This window comes from Fomitopsis serialis (assembly GCF_022376445.1).
Source record: "Fomitopsis serialis strain Sig1Antser10 chromosome Unknown B0H18scaffold_1, whole genome shotgun sequence".
Taxonomy (NCBI): Eukaryota; Fungi; Basidiomycota; class Agaricomycetes; order Polyporales; family Fomitopsidaceae; genus Fomitopsis; species Fomitopsis serialis.
In genome coordinates this window covers 1,015,407-1,033,793 of record NW_025954961.1, presented here as the reverse complement: position 1 = coordinate 1,033,793, position 18,387 = coordinate 1,015,407, and the positions used below count along the sequence as shown (strand labels likewise).

The 18,387-nt window shown below is 58.0% G+C and overlaps 7 protein-coding genes across 7 annotated transcripts; 3 read left to right on the top strand and 4 right to left on the bottom strand.

The window, feature by feature from the left end:
- Positions 1-22: 22 nt before the first annotated feature.
- Positions 23-2,753, bottom strand: B0H18DRAFT_1091139 (uncharacterized protein; the record flags this gene model as incomplete). The annotated part of the gene is made up of 9 exons (XM_048032283.1): positions 2,609-2,753; positions 2,203-2,551; positions 2,085-2,155; positions 1,942-2,033; positions 1,701-1,876; positions 1,390-1,653; positions 1,174-1,304; positions 425-815; positions 23-363 (listed from the first exon to the last, which is right to left on the bottom strand). Exons 1-9 carry the CDS (start codon positions 2,663-2,665, stop codon positions 23-25), a joined length of 1,872 nt encoding a protein of 623 aa, XP_047901207.1. The 5' UTR covers positions 2,666-2,753.
- A 554-nt stretch (positions 2,754-3,307) lies between these two features.
- B0H18DRAFT_1081081 (Six-hairpin glycosidase-like protein) lies at positions 3,308-5,801 on the bottom strand (the record flags this gene model as incomplete). Its single annotated transcript, XM_048031329.1, has 17 exons — positions 3,308-3,487; positions 3,558-3,636; positions 3,695-3,724; positions 3,785-3,912; positions 3,962-4,002; positions 4,059-4,092; positions 4,153-4,298; positions 4,360-4,572; positions 4,635-4,722; positions 4,773-4,806; positions 4,857-5,038; positions 5,094-5,117; positions 5,250-5,279; positions 5,342-5,367; positions 5,418-5,499; positions 5,557-5,649; positions 5,706-5,801. 17 exons carry the CDS (start codon positions 5,799-5,801, stop codon positions 3,308-3,310), a joined length of 1,506 nt encoding a protein of 501 aa, XP_047901206.1.
- Positions 5,802-6,151: 350 nt separating this feature from the next.
- B0H18DRAFT_966886 (uncharacterized protein) lies at positions 6,152-8,582 on the bottom strand. Its single transcript, XM_048043380.1, has 3 exons — positions 7,132-8,582; positions 6,494-7,099; positions 6,152-6,440 (listed from the first exon to the last, which is right to left on the bottom strand). The coding sequence occupies exons 1-2, from the start codon at positions 8,442-8,444 to the stop codon at positions 6,529-6,531; spliced, it is 1,884 nt and encodes a 627-aa protein (XP_047901205.1). The 5' UTR covers positions 8,445-8,582; the 3' UTR covers positions 6,152-6,440; positions 6,494-6,528.
- An 878-nt stretch (positions 8,583-9,460) lies between these two features.
- Positions 9,461-10,849, top strand: B0H18DRAFT_966884 (uncharacterized protein). The gene is made up of 2 exons (XM_048043379.1): positions 9,461-10,341; positions 10,415-10,849. Exons 1-2 carry the CDS (start codon positions 9,742-9,744, stop codon positions 10,586-10,588), a joined length of 774 nt encoding a protein of 257 aa, XP_047901204.1. The 5' UTR covers positions 9,461-9,741; the 3' UTR covers positions 10,589-10,849.
- Positions 10,850-11,340: 491 nt separating this feature from the next.
- On the bottom strand, positions 11,341-12,056 carry B0H18DRAFT_949747 (uncharacterized protein; the record flags this gene model as incomplete). Its single annotated transcript, XM_048041920.1, has 2 exons — positions 11,341-11,788; positions 11,953-12,056. 2 exons carry the CDS (start codon positions 12,054-12,056, stop codon positions 11,341-11,343), a joined length of 552 nt encoding a protein of 183 aa, XP_047901203.1.
- A 266-nt stretch (positions 12,057-12,322) lies between these two features.
- On the top strand, positions 12,323-14,530 carry B0H18DRAFT_1081080 (GPN-loop GTPase; the record flags this gene model as incomplete). Its single annotated transcript, XM_048031328.1, has 7 exons — positions 12,323-12,564; positions 12,672-12,751; positions 12,801-12,933; positions 13,060-13,203; positions 13,670-13,778; positions 14,171-14,293; positions 14,507-14,530. 7 exons carry the CDS (start codon positions 12,323-12,325, stop codon positions 14,528-14,530), a joined length of 855 nt encoding a protein of 284 aa, XP_047901202.1.
- Positions 14,531-16,635: 2,105 nt separating this feature from the next.
- Positions 16,636-17,269, top strand: B0H18DRAFT_949745 (uncharacterized protein; the record flags this gene model as incomplete). The annotated part of the gene is made up of 2 exons (XM_048041919.1): positions 16,636-17,028; positions 17,087-17,269. 2 exons carry the CDS (start codon positions 16,636-16,638, stop codon positions 17,267-17,269), a joined length of 576 nt encoding a protein of 191 aa, XP_047901201.1.
- Positions 17,270-18,387: the final 1,118 nt, after the last annotated feature.

Sequence of the window (18,387 nt, the reverse complement as noted above, 5' to 3'; positions counted from 1 at the left end):
GCAGATGCGCAACAAAACGAAGTTACCATCCCCTCTCCGCGATAGGTGAGTGACCTCCGTACGGCGCCTGTGGGTTCAGAGGGTACTGATGGTACTGGGGCTGGCCATTTGGCTGTGCCGGAGGCCTCGGCGGCGGTCCGGGATGGAATGTCTGGCTATTGCTCATGGGCATGTAGGCCGAAGCCGGCTCGTAGTGAGTATTCGGTGGCATGCTGGGTGGAGCCGGAGGCGGTGGGAGCACCTGAAAAGCAGACTGCGGTTGACCAGCGTAAGCCATAGTAGGTGGCGGCGGGAGACTCGGCCGTCTAGTGACAGTATGCGGCGGCGCCGGCAGGGACGGCGAACGACTGGGCATGGTGCTTGCTGATACTGCGACGGTGGCGGTGGCAACGACGGAGAGGATCCAGTCATGGGGGTTGTGGACCCTGCGGCGCATAGGGCGCGGGCGTCGTCTGTGACGGCAACGGAGGCGGCGGTGGGATAGAGCTATACAGACTGGTAGGCGCCTCTCCGGGGCTCACTCCACCTGTGTGGTAAGAGACGGGCTGTGCCTGCGGCTGGTTGTAGGAGAACGTTGAACTGCCAGTCGGTTGCGTATACAAACCACCTTGACTTTGTCCTGTATACGAACCAGAGGGAACTCTCATCAAAGATCCATTGTACGGTGCGGGAGGACCAGCCTGAGGTGCAGCAGACATGTTGAAGGATCCGGACGGACCCCGCTGAGGTGGGTTATACATCCCAGGCGGTCCGCCTGCAGGAGGTATAGGCAGTGAGGACTGACGTCGCCGGTGCTGTTGCGGATTCTGCATTGGCTGGGGCAAAGGCCGAGACCCGGACCCTTGACCCGACGGAGGACTATCATGAAGAGGTGGTGGTGGTGGAATATGCTCACGCGAGATAGGGAATTGACATGCTGACCAGGGAACTGTTCTGGAGGTGCTGAGTGAGAGTGGGGAGGAACAGATGGCGGTGGAGGGAGGTACGTATGTCAAATGGCCCGGCGGCGCGCCTGGAGGTACAGACATCGAAGGCAGCGGGGGTGGTTGTGGAGCAGTAATTGCGGTGGGACGTACGGTTGATAGTTACCGGGTGAATGAGACTGGGAGGTTGAGGCAACGAGGATCGATGATAAGAGGCAGGTGTGGGCGTTGGAGGAGGCCCGGTAGTGACAAACCCAGAGGACGCGACGGGTGGTTGTGGCAGCGTCGAGAAACTGGACGACGGGATGATCATATGTGACGCGGGCGGACCATAGTTTTGCGGCGCGGGTGTTGCTGATGGTAGAGGAGCAATCCGGATGGCTGGGAATGGTGTGACGACAGCGAGACGAAACCAGATGGCGCTGGAGTAGGCATGGGCACAAACCGGAGGACGAAGGCGGCATACTGTGCCTCGGCCCGTGTCGTGGCGCGACCTGGTAACCGGTTGTAGCGGGCTGTAAAGTCTCGTATGATGGCTGATACTGCTCAGGCGGCGGTCCTTGGTGATACGTGCTGACTGCTGGAGGTGTAGCACCCTCGTCGTAGTAGGACCCTCCTCCATCTGAATACGTGCCTTGATGGTAACCGTGGCCCGGCTGAGGGGAGACAGCCCGCTGATCCTGGAAGCCAATTGACGACGCCGGACGAGGTGCATAACCCGAGTGTGAGGCTGCACCAAACGCTGAGTATCACATCACCCACTGAACTAAGCTCCACTCACCAGAACGCTCTGCCTGCGATCCACGTCAACACTCAGCTCTGCGAAGTCACCAGTCACGTTGTCCACCATGGAGTGACGAGAACGAGAAGTCTCATATGGTGGCACATATAGGTCAAGGCGAGAGCTTGAAGGCCTGAGTGACGGTGGCACATGCTCCGGCCGCAACTCCCCTCTGGAACCGCCAGTGGGGATGCTTCGGATGCATCTTGTATATCGACGCCATTGGGAGGCGGAGACTCTCCCGCAGGCACGAATTGACCAGGGCCGCCGTAATGTCTGTGGCTCCTCCCGTTCGGCTTGGGTGTAGCCTTCTTGGTAGGCTCGGGTTCCTGTCAAAGGCCAGGTGAGTGCGCCATAGCATGACATGGACGATCACGAACGTTTGACCAAAACGTGAGCTCAAGATATACTTCTCCACAATACTTGTCTTTGTTCGTAAGAGTGAACCATTCTGTTCCGGGGTAAGATGCGGACTCTGAGAACCGCGCAGTCACGCACCATCGGTTTCGCCCTTCGTCAGCACCTCTGTCAAGTCCACGTTTGTCTCCCCAATGAAGTCTGGCTCGCGTGGATCTTCCGCATAGCAGGCGACTAGCATCGATCGTCCACCCTTCACGCTAGGAGGCCCCTTGGTTTTCTTGGGAGGTGGTGGTGGAGGTGTACCATCCCCATGAGGGGGGGCAGGCAAGTCGTTCGGATCCTCGTGGAGCGTATAGCGAAACTCCTCGTCCCACTCAGGGTGCTGGCCGCCGCGCTTGATGGCCTTCGTTCTCTTCTTCTCTCCATTGAAAGCCACTGAGCAATAAGGATCCTGCTTTCCTATGTGTCGCTTGTTTGGGAGGTTTTTCTGGCGACCAGCATCAAATAGGTAGCCTAGACGTGTCTGTGACTGAAATACACACACCGCTTTCAGAATAACTACAACCAAGGTGCCGACCTCGCGTGGGGTTGCTGTGACCATCGAGGGTGATTCACGTCTGAATGGAGTCCAGTCTGAGGCCGATACAGAGATGAAAGCGGGGGTTGCGAACGATGGGAGGTGTTGGAGGAGGAAAGGAGGTAATGAATTATATATAAACGCGACAACACAGCGCCAAGGCGGTTGATCGCAGAGCGAACCATCCTGAGCGCGAACGTGCCGGAAGCGCCCATGTCCGCGAACGCGATTGGTTGTTACGCCGCCCTGTCCGCCCGTGGGGTTCATGCGGGGTTCATATACAGTACTTCACTCTCACTCAAAATCTAGAGGAATTAACCTCTTGGGCTTCGGTGCTGCGTTGAGGTCGCGTACACCATTGTGTAGTATGTCCGAGGGCGTTCATTCTCGCGTAGAATAGCCGTTGGAGCATATGATCTTCGACGCGCAGTGAGGCTGTTGGCTGCGTTGCTGCGAACAACCTGCGGAATCATGCCCAAGACAAGATGGCAAGCATATATAGTTTGAAAATATCAGTGTCTGTCACAGACACTGAATGATGGTTCATTGACGTGCTATGCGGTGAAGGGTCCCACCGCATCCCTTTCCTTCGTGAATACCATAAGCGCAGTCAGTCCATAGCTCGAAATGATCCACATACTGCTAAGCCCAAATATACGCGGTCTGCTATGAATCACTGACCCGGAACGTACGGTTCGTCGTCGTTAAGATCAGGTATGGTTTTCGACTCGCGAGATCAAGCAACATCTCTGAGAAGTAGCTGTTTGCCCACGCGAACCACGGACGAGTGTATGAGCCGTCGTATATGTCTATGGACTCGTGAATGAGCCCCAGACCGTCGGTATTCTGTGAAAATTCAACCAACGTTCATTACGATCAGTTGTAAGTTCAGATCGATAAAGAAGTCGATACTGACGTTCGCGATTAGATACAAATAGTTTATGATTTCATTGTCGTCGTCGGTTCCGTATATGGCCGAAATGAGTGACATGGGCCTGCATCAACGAAAACATTCAGTGAACTCCAGGATCACAGTGACGGGACGGCACTGACCAAGGATTCCAGGCATCCTCATGAGGTCCGCTGGACGTACGACACGAGGCTCAGGTCTCGACACACAATGTCGCGAGTGAGGCTACGTACCCGATACCGCTGAAATTCTTACCCACCACGTAGTATGGATTCGCCCGAGACATCAGGACTCCACTGGTTGCAACGTACGCCGGATGCTCCTTGTCTAGGAACCCAAGGTACGGCAGGGACATCAGAGACTGGCAACCCTGTTTAGTTCCGAGACCAACACAGAGATGCTATGCATACCGGTACGTTGGCGTCGTCCATGACATATCGACCACCGAAGCCTAGCATATAGTCGTCAGAGCTCGATCTGTACGATGCACTCAGATGACGTATCCACCGTTTGTTTCATACGCGAAGATATTGTTTACTAGCTGTGCCGTGGACGCCTATCAGTCCAGAGCTTCCGAGAGGGGAGTGAATTGTCTGCTCACTGTGTGCTCCCAGATGGCCTCGGTGATGTTTGTAACGTACTCCCTAGCAGCCTTGCTAACACCGCTCGCTAGACCGGCAGAGTCAAGGATGTCCGCAAGATACCCAAGTTCTACCGTGAGCATCGCATTTGCAGGTATGAGAAAGGCTGTCGCACACCGCTATCAATGAGTATCCAAACACATGTAGCCGACACACGTCGCACTCACCGAATGTGGACAGGTCGTCGGATGGTCTGTGGTGTGTTCCGATCAAGCCAGTGTACGCCTTCGGCTCACCATTTCCGCCGTTGTTGACTGCCCCTGCAAGCGACCCTGCCTCACCTGTCCAGTTGTAGTACGAGATGAGGTTCCAGTTCTCATCGAAGGTTGGTTGAGACTGTTCCCAGATCAGACGCATGATCTGCGATATCGCGCCCAACCCTGAAGGGCCACGGATCAGAAGTCAGCGATATGAACACTAAACGGTGTGAGACCAAACAGACAATTGTCATTCATGAAGGATGAATCATTCGTTGCTTGATAGTACGACCGCGAAAGTTTCATGAAAGAACACAGCGAGTCGAGTTCGTACTGCCCCCTATCATCAGTCGGCGTAGTAGCTCCTGTGCGGCGGCACTGACCTTGCATTCATAGACCGTTTGGTTGTCTACCGGACTGATACGCCGTCATGACCTTGTCAATTGCTCTAACTCAAAAGTACTCACGGGTTCACCAGTACGTCAATAGCCCAATCATTCACCGTAGGGCTCAGACCGCTCTCGGGTGGAGGTTGGAAGGCGCTGCAGTATGGGTACTGCGAGACATAACGAGCCTCGTTGTTGATGATAGCCTTGACAAGCGTTGCCAGCTCCGAGTCCTGCGTGTACAGGTAGTGGTATTGGGCAAGCTGCGCGTCATATATTGTCAGAGACCATCGAAAAGCTGGATACGTTGTGTCTTGCCTGGTTTCCTGTGTCCCGGAGCCACTGTGCTCTATCAGACAGAAGTGGTACTTCAGCAGATGCAGAGGAACGGGCGTCGATTAAGTCTACGTACGTGATGTCCTTGAGTAAGAGAGTCGGTCAGTGCTCGAAACAAATTTGACAATGCGCACTCACACCAGTGATCACGAAGGCGAGGTTCTCCGTCTACTTAGTACAATCTTTGAATCAGCAGACTGTGCTATGAACGAAGTCTGTATTGGACTGACCGCGTCGAAGTACTTGATGGTAGTGTCTACGGAAGCATTATACGCATGCTCGTACCACGGATTAGCGCAAACGTACCGAGCGTATTTGGAAACGTGTTTTCGAACAAGCGTGCGATGTCCGGGTCTTTCAGCCGCGATGTCATGTTTGTAATGACATACTATATGACCACGACGGTCATTGCTAGCGAACTGTGTGCGACATAGTGCACACTCACCTCCGCCGCCGTGCTATTGAACGTACGACATGCTGGATCCGGCCTCATGTACGGCAACGCCAGAGGCCCGGTGGAAGAATCTCCCTGGGGGCTCTACGGAACTGTGCGTAAGATATCATGCCTCTTCTTTCCATCGTAGGTCAGCTCACCTGCGAGTAAGTCGTATAGTCCGGACATTGCGCTGCACTCAAAGCCGCACCCAGAGTAACAGCCGTCACAGCGGAAGATGAGAACCCGAACTTCATGCTTAGAGTCTGCCAAGCTGTCCTCGCAATGTTCGCAAAGCCAAGACCTTCTCTCCAGTCCTCGAGCGAGGCAAAGAGGCTATCGGGTGCGCGCGCGTCCAGGTGGTCCTTTAAGATGCCTAGGAGCGGCTTCGAAAGTGAGCTTCGACGTGCACGACCCGGGCCGTATGGAGGATGCCAGGACAGGTATAATTACTTACCATGATGAGCGTGTCCACCAGAACATGTTCCCCTGACCCAGCCGTAAGTATTCGCGATCGTGCAGGTGCAACAGACACGGGTTGATCCAGCTGACCGTCTGATGAACACTTATACTGCCAGAAATCAGAATGCCGTGAAGCAAGCTGCAACTCGGCAGGCGCGCTCCTTCGCGCTACACGCACACGTGACTCATACCACCGCGCGCGCCAAAGTGAGAAATGAATAGCGAACAGTGTCCATGGCGAGCAGAAGAATACACATGAGATAGAGCTAGGAGTACAGGGTATTTACATGTATCCAGGGGCTAGACAGGAGACAATTAGCAGAGATGTATGGTCAAGACTGACTAAATACACCAAGGCAAAACAGGGGTAGCACTGCTGAGCGTAGACCAGCATTGAGCGCAGGAAACATGCCGTGAATATCACACCAAATCAACTGTGCAGTAGCATGTCAGTTTCAAGCGCACATGAAGTAACGAAGTTACCCACTATGAGAGAGAAACATGGCGGACGCGAGCGTCGGGTTACTCCGGTTGAGGCAAAGGCGTGGTCATCGGAGTCTCGAAGTTATCCGTCTCGTAGTCCGCGGTGGTAACACTGGCTGAATCTGCAGCACTATCACGCTCGGTTTTCTCCTGGTACTTGACAGCACCCAGCGACCTGATGGTCGCAGAGATGTCAGGCATGGCGTCGTGCGCCTGCAGGGAGATCGGTCCTGGTTTGGGCGTAGCCATCGCACTCTTGCTCGGTTCAGACGACCCGCCGGCCTCGGTCGATAGCGCATCTGCCTGCTGGCCAAGCGCGTCGATGGGTGTCGCCGGCAGCGTCGACGCATCATCCGTGCGCACGGAGAAGTGAGGGCTGGCAACGCTAGAGACATCGTCCGCCGCCAGATGCGTTGACACGGAGCGGATCTCCCGTACTGAAGTCGACAACGAGCGGACATCGGGAACCGACACCCTTTCATCCAGACTAGTCTCCTCGCCCTCTGTCTCCTCGCCGTTCCCGTCCGTTTCGTCGTCCCCATGGTCATTGCTCACGCTGACATCAACGCTGACTCCGCCGGTCCTGTAGCTGCCGTTTGTCCACAGGCTCCTGGGCCCGCATGACTGACAGGGCTGTGGGACGTTAAGCCCGTCACGCCGGTCAGAGCCAGGCTCGCGCTCGCACTCCATTTGCTATCTTCGCTCGCCCAACTACCTCGCCTCGAGCTGCGCGGCCGCAGCGCGCGCACGCTCGCGTCCACATCCTGGTATTCCTTCTCCAGCAGGTCGTCCAACTCGCCCAGCAGGAAATGGCTAGTAGAGTCGCCTCCCGCGCCGACACCGTGGCTCAGGTGGGAGATGGAATCGTCCGCAACCGATACGCCTCCGGAGAGCGAGAGGGCCCTCATGCCTATCCGCGCACCAGGCATGCCGAAAGCCGACGACGCGAGGGTGAGCACGGATGCATCATCCTGAGGCGGCGACGACGGGCGCGGATTGTTCCGCGGGTGATGGGCCGTGTGCTGCGGTGCGTGCAATGCGTACTGTTCATTCTGGGCAGCAGACGCGCTTGGCGATGGCGAGCCAGACGAGACGGGAGGGATTGCAGAGAATGTGATGGCACCTCCGGAACCTGGACCAGGTGACTGCGAACGGAGGTGCGCCTGCAGGCGAGAAGGTGTGGTCGGGGTAGGCGGCGCTTGTGCGATGTGGGCCATGCCTCCCGTAAGATCCACGCTGAGCAGGGTCGTCGGCTTAGTACTCGCGGTCATGCTTCGGAAGGTACGCGGGTCCGACATGTACGAGGACGACGAATGCGAGGGAGAGGGCGAGGGAGGGGACGTAGGCGGCAATGGTCGCATAGATGCATCTTCATCCGCCTCAAGATGACTCGTCGGCGACCACAGGGAAGAGCGGGCGAAAGAGGAACGACGGCCGTCATCAGAGTCGGTGGTAAGGCCCGCTGTGCTCTCCACCGCACTGTAACCGTCCAGCGAGGCCGGCCTGCGAGAGGGAATTGAGCTGACGGTAGAGATCTTCCTACCGTGCTTCGACTCGGTTTTGCTCCGTATCCTCACTGAGAGCGGCGGGTCAGACGGATGTTGCGGCGCAGAAGCCCTTCGAGGCTTCTCGCGCCAGCTGGGTTCACGGACGACAACGGGCCTGGACGAAGGTCTGTCAGGATCAGAAATCCGCCTCGCGCGTACAGTTCCTGCCAGCTTGCGCTGGAACCAGTTGATGATGGGCTTGCTCGATCTGCGAGCAACATTCTTGGGGAGCGGCTGCGTCCTTGGGTCGTTGTCTGGGAGGGGTTTCACGACCTGGTTTGCCTCTTTCTTGTTCTTGATGTTCTGTGGCGGAGGTGGCGGCGGTTGTTTCTTCTGTTGGTTCAGTGCCTTGACATCAGGAGCAGAGGTGGATTTATGCGTCGACTGAGCGGTCTGCGGCGATGACATGACGAAGATCGAAGAGCGAAGTAAGGAAATAGAGAGAGAGAGAAGGAAAGACGGAAGGAGGGACAGCGGAAGGAGCGAGTAAGGTACGGGACGACGTAGAGGGTGCTGCTTCCCCGACTCCGACCGGAGGGAGAGAGGAGGGCTTTGTCGACCATAAGTCGTTCGCAGCCGGCGATGCCGCTCCCTCCGTGGGAAACACGTGACTTAAAATTCCATAAACGGTATCGCAGCAATGCTCGAGTGTGAGTGTCCTACGAGGCAGTTGGATCCTTCGTGCATCTGGCTGTGTCTGGACGCCTGTATCTCTGAACATCAAATGACTCCTACCAAATGCAGGAAAGTTTCTCTCATTTTTGATAGCCTGCACTTACATACTTATGTAAGTTACTGTGATACATACTATATCGGGTCATGATCTCGGACAGTCTAGGTAGTCGGTCACTGGAGCCTCATTCAACAATCACCCCTTCTATAGCTATGAAATAAATTGTAGCATGTCTCAATGCATCCTTGTAATGCCTGTACAAAATTTGAGGCCAATACACTGAGATCTGTGTGCAGGAAAAATCACCCTTTGCGATAATACCTATTTCTGGTAAGCAGTGTGGCTCACCCTACTCTCAACCAGAACTTTAGCTACTGAGCTCGACTCAATGATTGTATATTTTTTCTCATATTTTTCTCGTATTTCTGAGGTCTCTTAACATACCTTCTCACAATAATTAAGGTCATTATGGCCCATACAGAGTGAGGAGGGCTTGTCGAATGCTAAGGTGGACGAGATCGTGACCCGATATAGTACTGAGTCGTGGAAGCCCGAGACGCCCGGGCGGCAAAGCCGCCGCGGGTGTGAGGGCTTCCAATTGAGTCTCCATACCATTCCGATGGTACAATATTACAATACATACATTATATACTATGGTGCCGCTGTGGCAGGCTGAGTAGCTGTGTGCCATGCAGGAGTCGGGGATCGGCGCTTGCGCCGCTACGATGAAGGCACCGTGGTGTGCGCTTGTCAAGCAGTGCGAATCTCAGATCGTCGCATTCATGCACTCATAGTGACTTTTAATTATCGCTCTTTTCCACCTCACTCGCTGGAAAGTATGTCAAACATTGCCAGACCGGAATATGATGTTCAGTTCATACAGCACTGCCCGACTGTGTACTGCCTGGAGTCTGAAGGACACCCGAATGAGCGAATCGACCTGTATGATTACCCTGCACGTGACGAGCACGCGAGACGTGTGCACCGATCTCCGAGTGGCGAGCGAGTGTTAGAGCCCTCATCCACCCTCCCATGTTCTCGCGGAATTTAGTCTACTTCTGCTCAACGGCGCCGCTGCGAAATCCAGTAGTAACACCGCCGCGAGCAGGCCCTGCGGCTTTGTGGCGGGCATACGCTTCCGTGACCATCTCCGATCCGCCCAGGACGCCCAACAGCGCGTCGACATTGTCCGCCGCGCACCCGAGGGACCCACGCAACCCTGATGGCTCGAGCTCGAGTTCGACCTCAAGCCCAGGTGCTGGGCCCAGTAATGCACCAGAGCTGGTTCAGCCTGCCGCAAAGTCGTCGTCGTCACCCCCGCCGCCGAACTCGGACCCGCTGCCTCCGGTGAACGAACCAGATGCGAACGCGAGTGAACATGGAATCGTTCCGGCTCCTCCGCCATCCTTTGCATCCTCGCCGCCGTGCACCGATTTACCAGCTCCTCACTTTCCTAGCAACGCGCACACACCGACTCCGTACAGCAATCCGCCATTCCATACGCATAAATTTGTCGAAAGTCTGGAGGTTATGTTCCCTACCGTTATCGCGCAGAACCTTATGTGCGCGACACGCGCATTACTGGTCGATCGATTGGGACGGGTCAGAAGGGATGCAGTGACTGCGAAGGATCTGGAAAGTGTGAGTATCGTACTTGCTATTAGCATAAGACCGCGTAAGTAACGAGCACCTATAGCAAGCCTACCTCTTCAAGGCTGCACTCTCAGAGCTGCGGACGGAGACAACAATGTTGACCCGCAATGACACTGCTGCAATACGCACAGCGACAGGCGCGTTACGGAGAGAGGTAGACGTATTGGACGTACGGATGAAGGAAGACATTGGCACTCTCAAGCATGAGTACGTCTTCCTACCTTGACGCATTCCCTGGTGCAACTATTCAGCCATCCTTGACCGTAGTATCCAGCTGGACGTGGATACAAGGAAGAACGAGGCTAAGAATGACTTGAAGCGCTTCGACATTCAGGTAGAGGTACGCAATTACATCGCATATGTCATTGCTACTCCCACTCAGCTGGGTCACGTCTGCAGGAGATGCTCAATAAGTCTCTCGTCACGTTGTACGACCTCCGCTCGGAAATGGAGGGTGTCAGGTGGAACAATATGCGCAATTCAGTCGGTACGCCCTACCGCACTTCATCATTTCGCATGGTTCATAATAACGCTGTCTGACATTCAGTGGCGCTGAGCGGCTTCTTGCTGGTTATTATGCTTTCAATGGAGATCCTAGTCATCAAACCTGTGCCGGCCAAGAAGTCCAAGTCAGCTTCTCAGCTGCCCATCGTCGAGATCCGCCCGCCCGAGGGTATGGAGAACCAGGGCGTTCTGTGGACATAGCCCTCGGGGAAGTCGGCCGCGCGTCGCTGGCAGTCACAGTTCGGCCCTTGGAGGTTAGGGCTTCCGGCAATATTGGGGAGGGGGTAGGGGTAATTTCATAGGACAGTGCGTGCACCAATTGCTCCTCCATTATCTTGCGTCGCCTTGCTGCGCTGCGAACTACGCTCCTTCCTGCCCATACTACAACATTATGGTTACAGATGTACCGATACCTATCCTAATCCAATACCACACGCACCCTGCTGTACAGACAGAAGACATTGATGTCACATATTACACCTCCAGTTTCTCCAACTTCTCAGCCAGCTGGGCATCGCCATCCGCAGATGGGGACGTCGCTCCCTTCTCCTTCACCGCGACGCTCTTCTTCGTCTCCGGCGCCGCAGCCCAGTTCGGCTTATCAGCGGAGTGGCTGCCATCCTGCGCGCCCGTGCCAGGCAACTCCTCGTCCTCATCCTCCCAGCTGTCCTTGACTGTCTCCACCTCGCGTTTCTCTTTTCGCTTCTCCTTTCGCTTCTCGTTCTTCTTCGCCGCCTTGGTTTGGGCGGCGGAGGCGGCAACGCCTGGCTTGGGCGCAGATGAGGTAGGGGGTGGTGTCCAGCCGATGACATGCCCCTTGGGAAGAGCGGTCGCGTCCAATTGCTGCTGACGCGAGCCTCGGAAGCGGCGGACGTCCTCCTGGGGCGTGAACCCAGGACGGATCTTAATCTGTTTGCGAACTCTACGTATACGTAGTGTAGGGGTTGCGCGCGAGGGGTAGATTGGCGTCGCATGATCAGGGTTCACGGAGCCGTTTCACGAGGGGGATCGTCAAGAAGAACGGGGACGTCGAGAGCATGGGCGTCGATGAGAACCTGGCGTTAGGTAGCGGATGGGAAGACGTACGAGCCGTCTGGTCTGCGCGACTCGGGAATGACACGCTCGAGCGTGCGCGGGTCGACCGCGATACCCGCAGTGCTTAGATCAGGAACGATGGCTGGCTTGGACATCTTCGCGTATGGTACTGGTACAACGAGGTTGACCAAGAAAAGCGAGAGATCGGTGCGAACGTCGAGGACAAGGCAGAGCGCGTCGAGGCAGCAGTGGAAGAGCCGCAGCGCTCAGGCGATCGCGGGAGATGCGGGGCCGGTGATTGCCGCATATGTACATCGCTCGAGCCTCGCCCCGCCGTCGACGTCGACAAACACGCCGATCGCCACATCCTGATCGCCACTACCGACGCTGGTCTCACCTCCCTGCCTTCGCCACTCCTATCATGCGCTACGCTGTCCTCGTCACCGGGCCCGCTGGTGCGGGCAAGTCGACCTTCTGTGGCGCGCTCATGACGCACCTCCAGACTGCAAAACGCACTGGGCACCTCGTCAACCTCGACCCTGCTGCAGAGGCCAGCTCGTTTGAGTACGAGCCTGCGATAGACATCAAGGACCTGGTCAGCTTGGACGATGTCATGTCCGAGCTGGGATATGGCCCGAACGGTGGTTTGGTGTATTGCTTCGAGTGAGTAAGTGAAGTTTTCTCGAGCAGGCGGTGTGGAGGAGCAAGACGGTTTACATGAATGGCGACAATGTGGTGAGGGACGCGAATGCTCACCCCGTGTGATTCAGATACTTGCAACAAAACCTGGACTGGCTGGAGGAGGAATTGGGTGGATTCGAAGATGACTACCTGATTATCGACTGCCCAGGTAACGTCTCTTGGTCCGCCGTCTCGCGGAAGATCTTACATGCATGTAGGACAAATCGAGCTCTACACACATCATCCTTTTCTCCCCATGCTCGTCCGCCACCTCAACCGCCTCGGCATCCGGACATGCGCCGCCTACCTCATCGAGTCGCAATTCATGGAAGACAAGTACAAATTCTTCAGGCGAGTCTCGACCTCTCCGTAGTCCCGTCCGCGCACTGACCACATCGCCACCCTGCATTGTCCCTCGGCTACGCACCCTTCCCCCTCCCATGGACTGACCGCCGGTGGCTTCGTGCACTTCCACAGCGGCGTTCTCTCGGCTATGAGTGCGATGGTGAACCTCGAAATTCCCTGGATCAATGTCATGTCGAAGATGGACCTGGTCAGCAGCAGCGAGAACGACGCGGCGAGCGGACGTAACGGCATCCGGACCCGCAAGGACATCGCGAGGTAGGCCACGATGCATCCTAACTCCTGCTTCTCTCGCCCAGCGAGTCTGGACCCTGGGCCCCCGCTGCCCCTAAGCGATCCTCCCATTATCCGTGCCCTGTTGTCGCTTGCGCATCAGCATGGCAGACATGCTGCAATGTGCTTCTGGGATCCTGGGTTGCTGGGAACAGGGGATGCTCTGCCACTCGCGTACGCCAGAGCGCGCTACGGCCGTGTTCTGGGCCCCGTATGTTCGCAGGGTGCCCTCTGATTCGCCCCAGTATCCAGGTTTCTGTTGGCCGTAGTACATTTGCACTCGGGGTGCAGAAACACAGGACAATGTGACTCTCAGCCACTGCGTCCTAGCCCTTGTATGTGCAAGGCCGCTCGCACGTACAGCCGAGCCTCATGCCCAGAGAACCTTTGCAACCCTCCGTCCACTTCACATCGAGACCCAGAGCACGGACTCACCGCGTCTGCCGTGCAGGTTCCTGGACCCTGACCCGATGCTGCTCGTGTCCGCGCCGGGGAGCCGCGAGGAGAAGACGGAGCGCAACTCGCGCTTCCACGCGCTGAACCAGGCGATCGTCCAGCTCGTGCGTCCGCCACCGCCTCTGCCCAGCGACGGAAGCTAATAACATCTCTCAATGACTGTTTCGATCACGATCACCGAATGAATGGCAACCGGCGCCCGCGACGTTTGACACTGACAACGCACAACACTGATGCGTGCGACCACCCAACACTGGATGCGGACGCTGTATGACTGTACAACTGAATGGCACGTCCTGTCGCGCTGGGCTGCTGATGCGTACGTACATCCTGCGACGGCTGGGATCCCATCACGCCCCGGCTGTGCCGCCACCAACTACGCACACTCGTCGCACCGGTGGTGGCGGGCGGAACGACGAACCATCACGCCGATGCAATTGCGGGTTGACATCGCGCGCCCTGGATGGGATGGGATGGGATGTGGTGGTGATGATAGATCGAGGACCACCCGCTGGTGTCGTTCCTGCCGCTCGACCTGACCAACCCCGACTCGATAGAGACCGTCCTGAGCCACATTGACTATACGATGCAGTACGGGGAGGACGAGGAGCCCAAGGAGGTGCGTGCACTCACTTGTATTTATTCTCCGAAAGGCAACTCTGATTCCGACGTTCGTTTGGTGTGATGCTCATTCAACATGATTCGATCCGCTCTCGGTATGGTATCTGTGCCCCCGCCTCTGCTCGCCGCTATCCTTCGCTGCCCTGCTACGCCTCCAATGCGCGACGTCCCCGGTTTCTGTTGTACGTGTGCAGCCCCACGACCTGACGAGGGCGACTTCGTGGACATGGAGTAGCTCTGCGCTCTGGCGTTGCGCGCGGAGCGGCGGACTCTTCACACACTTCCTCGCCACGATCCCGCACTCTCTCCCCTATCTCTGGCGCCAGTCCTGCCGCCGCGATAGCTGCGTGAGAGCGAAACCAAAAGTACACGTACACGTCCCCTAAACCCATTTGCAATCCTCCGACTTCACGGCGTACTAGGACGGACGACCACCCGTCGCGGTGGGCTGGAAAAGCACCCTAGTGGCCCAGGACTACGCTCGAATGGCAGGCCACACTGGGTGGTGCGGTACGATACATAGAAGCGGTGGTGCTCGCAGTACCACTCACATCATGGGCCTCGGAGATGGGCATTCCACCAAACACGAGGAGGCGAGTACCGGTGGGGCGGGTCCATGTTGAATCTGCGCGATCGGTGACTACCTCTGCGTCTTCCGATCCGGGACGACCGACGATCGTACGTATACGCGTTCGCGCCACGGCTTCTTCGAACGCGGCGGCTTCTCCTGTACCGTGGCCTGCTTCTGTACGCCTGCCGGCCCCGTAGCGCCCATAGAATTAAATCAGGTGTGCTCACCGCGGGGGCGATAGCTCGTGTGCGGGCGCGACGTGGAGAGGGCGGACGCAGGGAATAGAGTAGAGGCTGATAAGGTGGCGAGCGTGGAGAGCGAGCCTTCGGTGAATCGCCGCGATGACGCGGGCGCGTCGCGCGAGTACACGATTCTTGTGTCTGCTTGACGTGTCGTGATATGGGGGACAAGGACGCACGGACCCTCGACGTGAGGGAGCGCCGACGTGGTGCGCGGGCCCGACTTAAGTCACTAAACAGACACCCATGACCGCGCGAAAATGGCGACCCGTCGCCGGGGACGGGTCTGCGGCCGGCGCGCGAGGCGGAAGACGTCCACCGTGCTGCCCGCAGACGTCAAGCACAGGACGCACCTCGTTTACCTGGAGAGAAAGAGGGTATGGAGGCCTGGCGCGCAGCTCGAGAATGTGGGAGGCCGTTACGGCCGAGCGCAGAGCTTCTCTGAGGCGTGGCGGGTGTACCTAAACTCTCTACATGTGAAAAGAACGTAAGTAGCCAAGGACGTGGCGTGCACAGCGGCGGTGGAAGCTTTCGCTGCTTAGGCTAAGTACGGCGTGCATTGCCCCGGACGGCCGCGCTAGGCTAGTGTGAACGACTGTCCCAAACATAACCCGCCCTTGCACGCATGAGAAATGAGCCCACCGGGCACGTAGATATGCTGTGTCGGGCAGAATGTACGGCTGAGGATGGGCCGGCGGGTGAGTGGCACGCGCCTGCGGGAAAGCCACGCCTCGTGCGCGAGACCACCGCGCTCTAGGCTGCGTATGGGGCGGGCGTGGCGTGCAGGATAAGCCTGCGGGAGAAGGGAGGCCGCGGGCACGTGTGGCACGCGGACTTCGCGGCTGGGGTTGATGGGAGCGTCGAGCGACATGTGGACGGCGTTGAATGCAATCTGCTTCTGAGTCTCGGAGGGACGATAACCTGGGTGGTGGGACGTTGTCGGGCACGTTTTGGTGGGCCTGCCGCGGCCTAGAGGGATGAAACGAGCAAGAATAGGTCAGCGAGTCAGGAGGGAAGGTGGACAATGGAATGGACGCGTGTTCTGTCGAGGCGAGGGAGGGATGGGGCTGGCGAGGGGGTCCTGAGGGGATCAGGAGTCTGTCGCTGGGATGCTGGCTGTGCTTGTGGGCAGGGCGACGGCGCGATGGCCGGGCAGGGGCAGCTTGCGGCGGGCTGGAGACGCTGGCCAACGCTGGGCGGAGGCGGTGAGTAAGGATCGGGCGGCGATCTGGCTAGGACTAGGTGTGATCCCGATGCCGCGATGGGGTCGCCACTCGCCCGAACCAGAATGTGCTTATATTCGCCCCGAAATGGGATGCTTCTCCACTACACCACCCCGCCCCCTACTTATACTGCGCCCAGGATGGCCACCTACGTCTCCACCGCTCCCGTGCACTCGCCCTTCGTCCAGCAGCAGTACATCCACACCGCCACCCCGACCGTCGTGCACTCTGCCCTCCACACCCCCACCATCGCCCAGCCCCTCCTCGCTACCCCCACCGTAGCACACCACACCCTCGCCCCCCAGCCATGCCCTCCTACTACGCCCCCGCCGGCTACCAGCGCCCGCGCTCGCACTCCATGTCCTACATGCCCTCGCCTGCCCCCGTGCAGCAGCCCCAGGTCTACTACTCCTACGGCAACCAGTACCCGCAGGCCGGGGCTGGCCAGCAGCAGTACTACCCCGCCGTGCACACCCCCACCGTGCACACCGTGAGCACGCCCTACAACAACAGCTACTCCCGCTCCCGCCGCGCGAGCACGAGCCAGTCCTACGGCTCCCCCAGCGGCCACCACCGCAGCCACTCGTCCTCGCACAGGCCCAGCAGCAGCTCGCACCGCCGCTCCCACTCCACGTCGCGCTCGCACTCGCACTCGCGGCACCACAGCCAGCCGCAGGTCATCGTCGCCACCCCGAGCTACGTACGTGCCTCTCACAGCCCCCCGCGCCGCCGCCGTACTGACGCGTCCGCACCCACAGTCCTCGCAGCACCTCAGCCAGCCCGCGTACCACCACCGGCGATACTCGTCCGGCGTCGAGCCGGGCTTGGGCGACCGCCTCCGCCGCATGTTCGGCATGCAGCCGTCGCCGCGCGCGCACTACATCGACGCGCGCACCGGCCACAGCGTCGACTACAAGGGCCGGCCCATCTACCACATGTGAGGGCCGCGTCCGCGGCGGGGCACCCGCGACGCCTCGACTCGCTGGTGCTGGTGCCAGCGAGTCGCTCTCCCCAGTGCTTGGGCTGTCGTAACGCGCCGCATGCACCGTTTGTCTTGAGTTATAGTGGTCTCGCTTCCTCGTCTTCGTTCGTCTTGCTTGCTTTCCTTTTATTAACGTTAACGCTTCTTATGTTCGTGACGACCCCGCACTGGTATTGAACGTGCTCTCACGACTCTTCATGACAATTCACATACCATCCATCTTACCAATACGCATCCTCTTCAACCAAAATCTTATTCGCACCGCCGCATACTTGTACTATATCTCTTCCCCATTGTGCTCGACCGTGGATGGGTCGAAAGTGTGTGTACGGGTAGTCGCACCGTCGGTGCATCCTCTCTGCAGCGCCCCCATCAGTGTATTGTACTTGTACCGCTTACCCGGCCAGAGACAATTCAAAATCGACTCAAACTCAAATAACTCCAAACGTTTCGAGCTCGGGGCGGGACGCGCGCACATCAGGCACGGTCGTCGGACTCGGATCGCCACCCGGACGGGCTGCGCGGTACCGACGCCGGCGCCCGGCGTCGGGCATGACGTGAGCGCGTCAAGGCACGACGACGTCATCGCTGTCCACCGTCTGCGCCAAGTCTGCGCACCTACATACATCGCCTCGTGGCTAGCGTGTCGCCTGGGCGCGCACGGGGTGAGGCCTCCGCCGCCGGGGCGCGGTACATATGTTTTATTCCATAACGTCATCCGAGAGCCGTGCCGGGCGACCTGGCAGACAGCACCGCCAATGACGAGTTCGAAGCAGAGTCAGAGCGGGCAGTCCGGTGTCTCTTGAACCGAGGACGGACTGGCATCGAATCGGACTGAGACTGAGGTGGTGGAACATCTCCGGATCTGAGTCGAGGATTCGCCCACCGTGTCAGTGTCACTGCGCGTGCGGCCTCCCATGATACCACCTGCGAGCACTGGATTCGAAGCAGGACCGTAACCTTAGTCGACGTGCGTGCGTACCGGCACGACGCACGAGGCCTGCGATGTATCCCCGTATCGTCGCCGGCCTCCCAGGCGAACGACGACCTGGGAGAGAGCCTGATGGCGTTGTCCAC

Excerpts from the sequence above, each read along its gene's own strand:
- B0H18DRAFT_966886 (XM_048043380.1), bottom strand. The coding sequence starts at position 8,444 with ATGTCATCGCCGCAGACCGCTCAGTCGACGCATAAATCCACCTCTGCT. Across the intron at positions 7,100-7,131 it reads ACCGGCGTGACGGGCTTAAC|GAGCCTGTGGACAAACGGCA; the intron begins GTCCCACAGCCC and ends ATGCGGGCCCAG.
- B0H18DRAFT_966884 (XM_048043379.1), top strand. The coding sequence starts at position 9,742 with ATGTTCTCGCGGAATTTAGTCTACTTCTGCTCAACGGCGCCGCTGCGA. Across the intron at positions 10,342-10,414 it reads ATGCAGTGACTGCGAAGGAT|CTCTTCAAGGCTGCACTCTC; the intron begins CTGGAAAGTGTG and ends TAGCAAGCCTAC.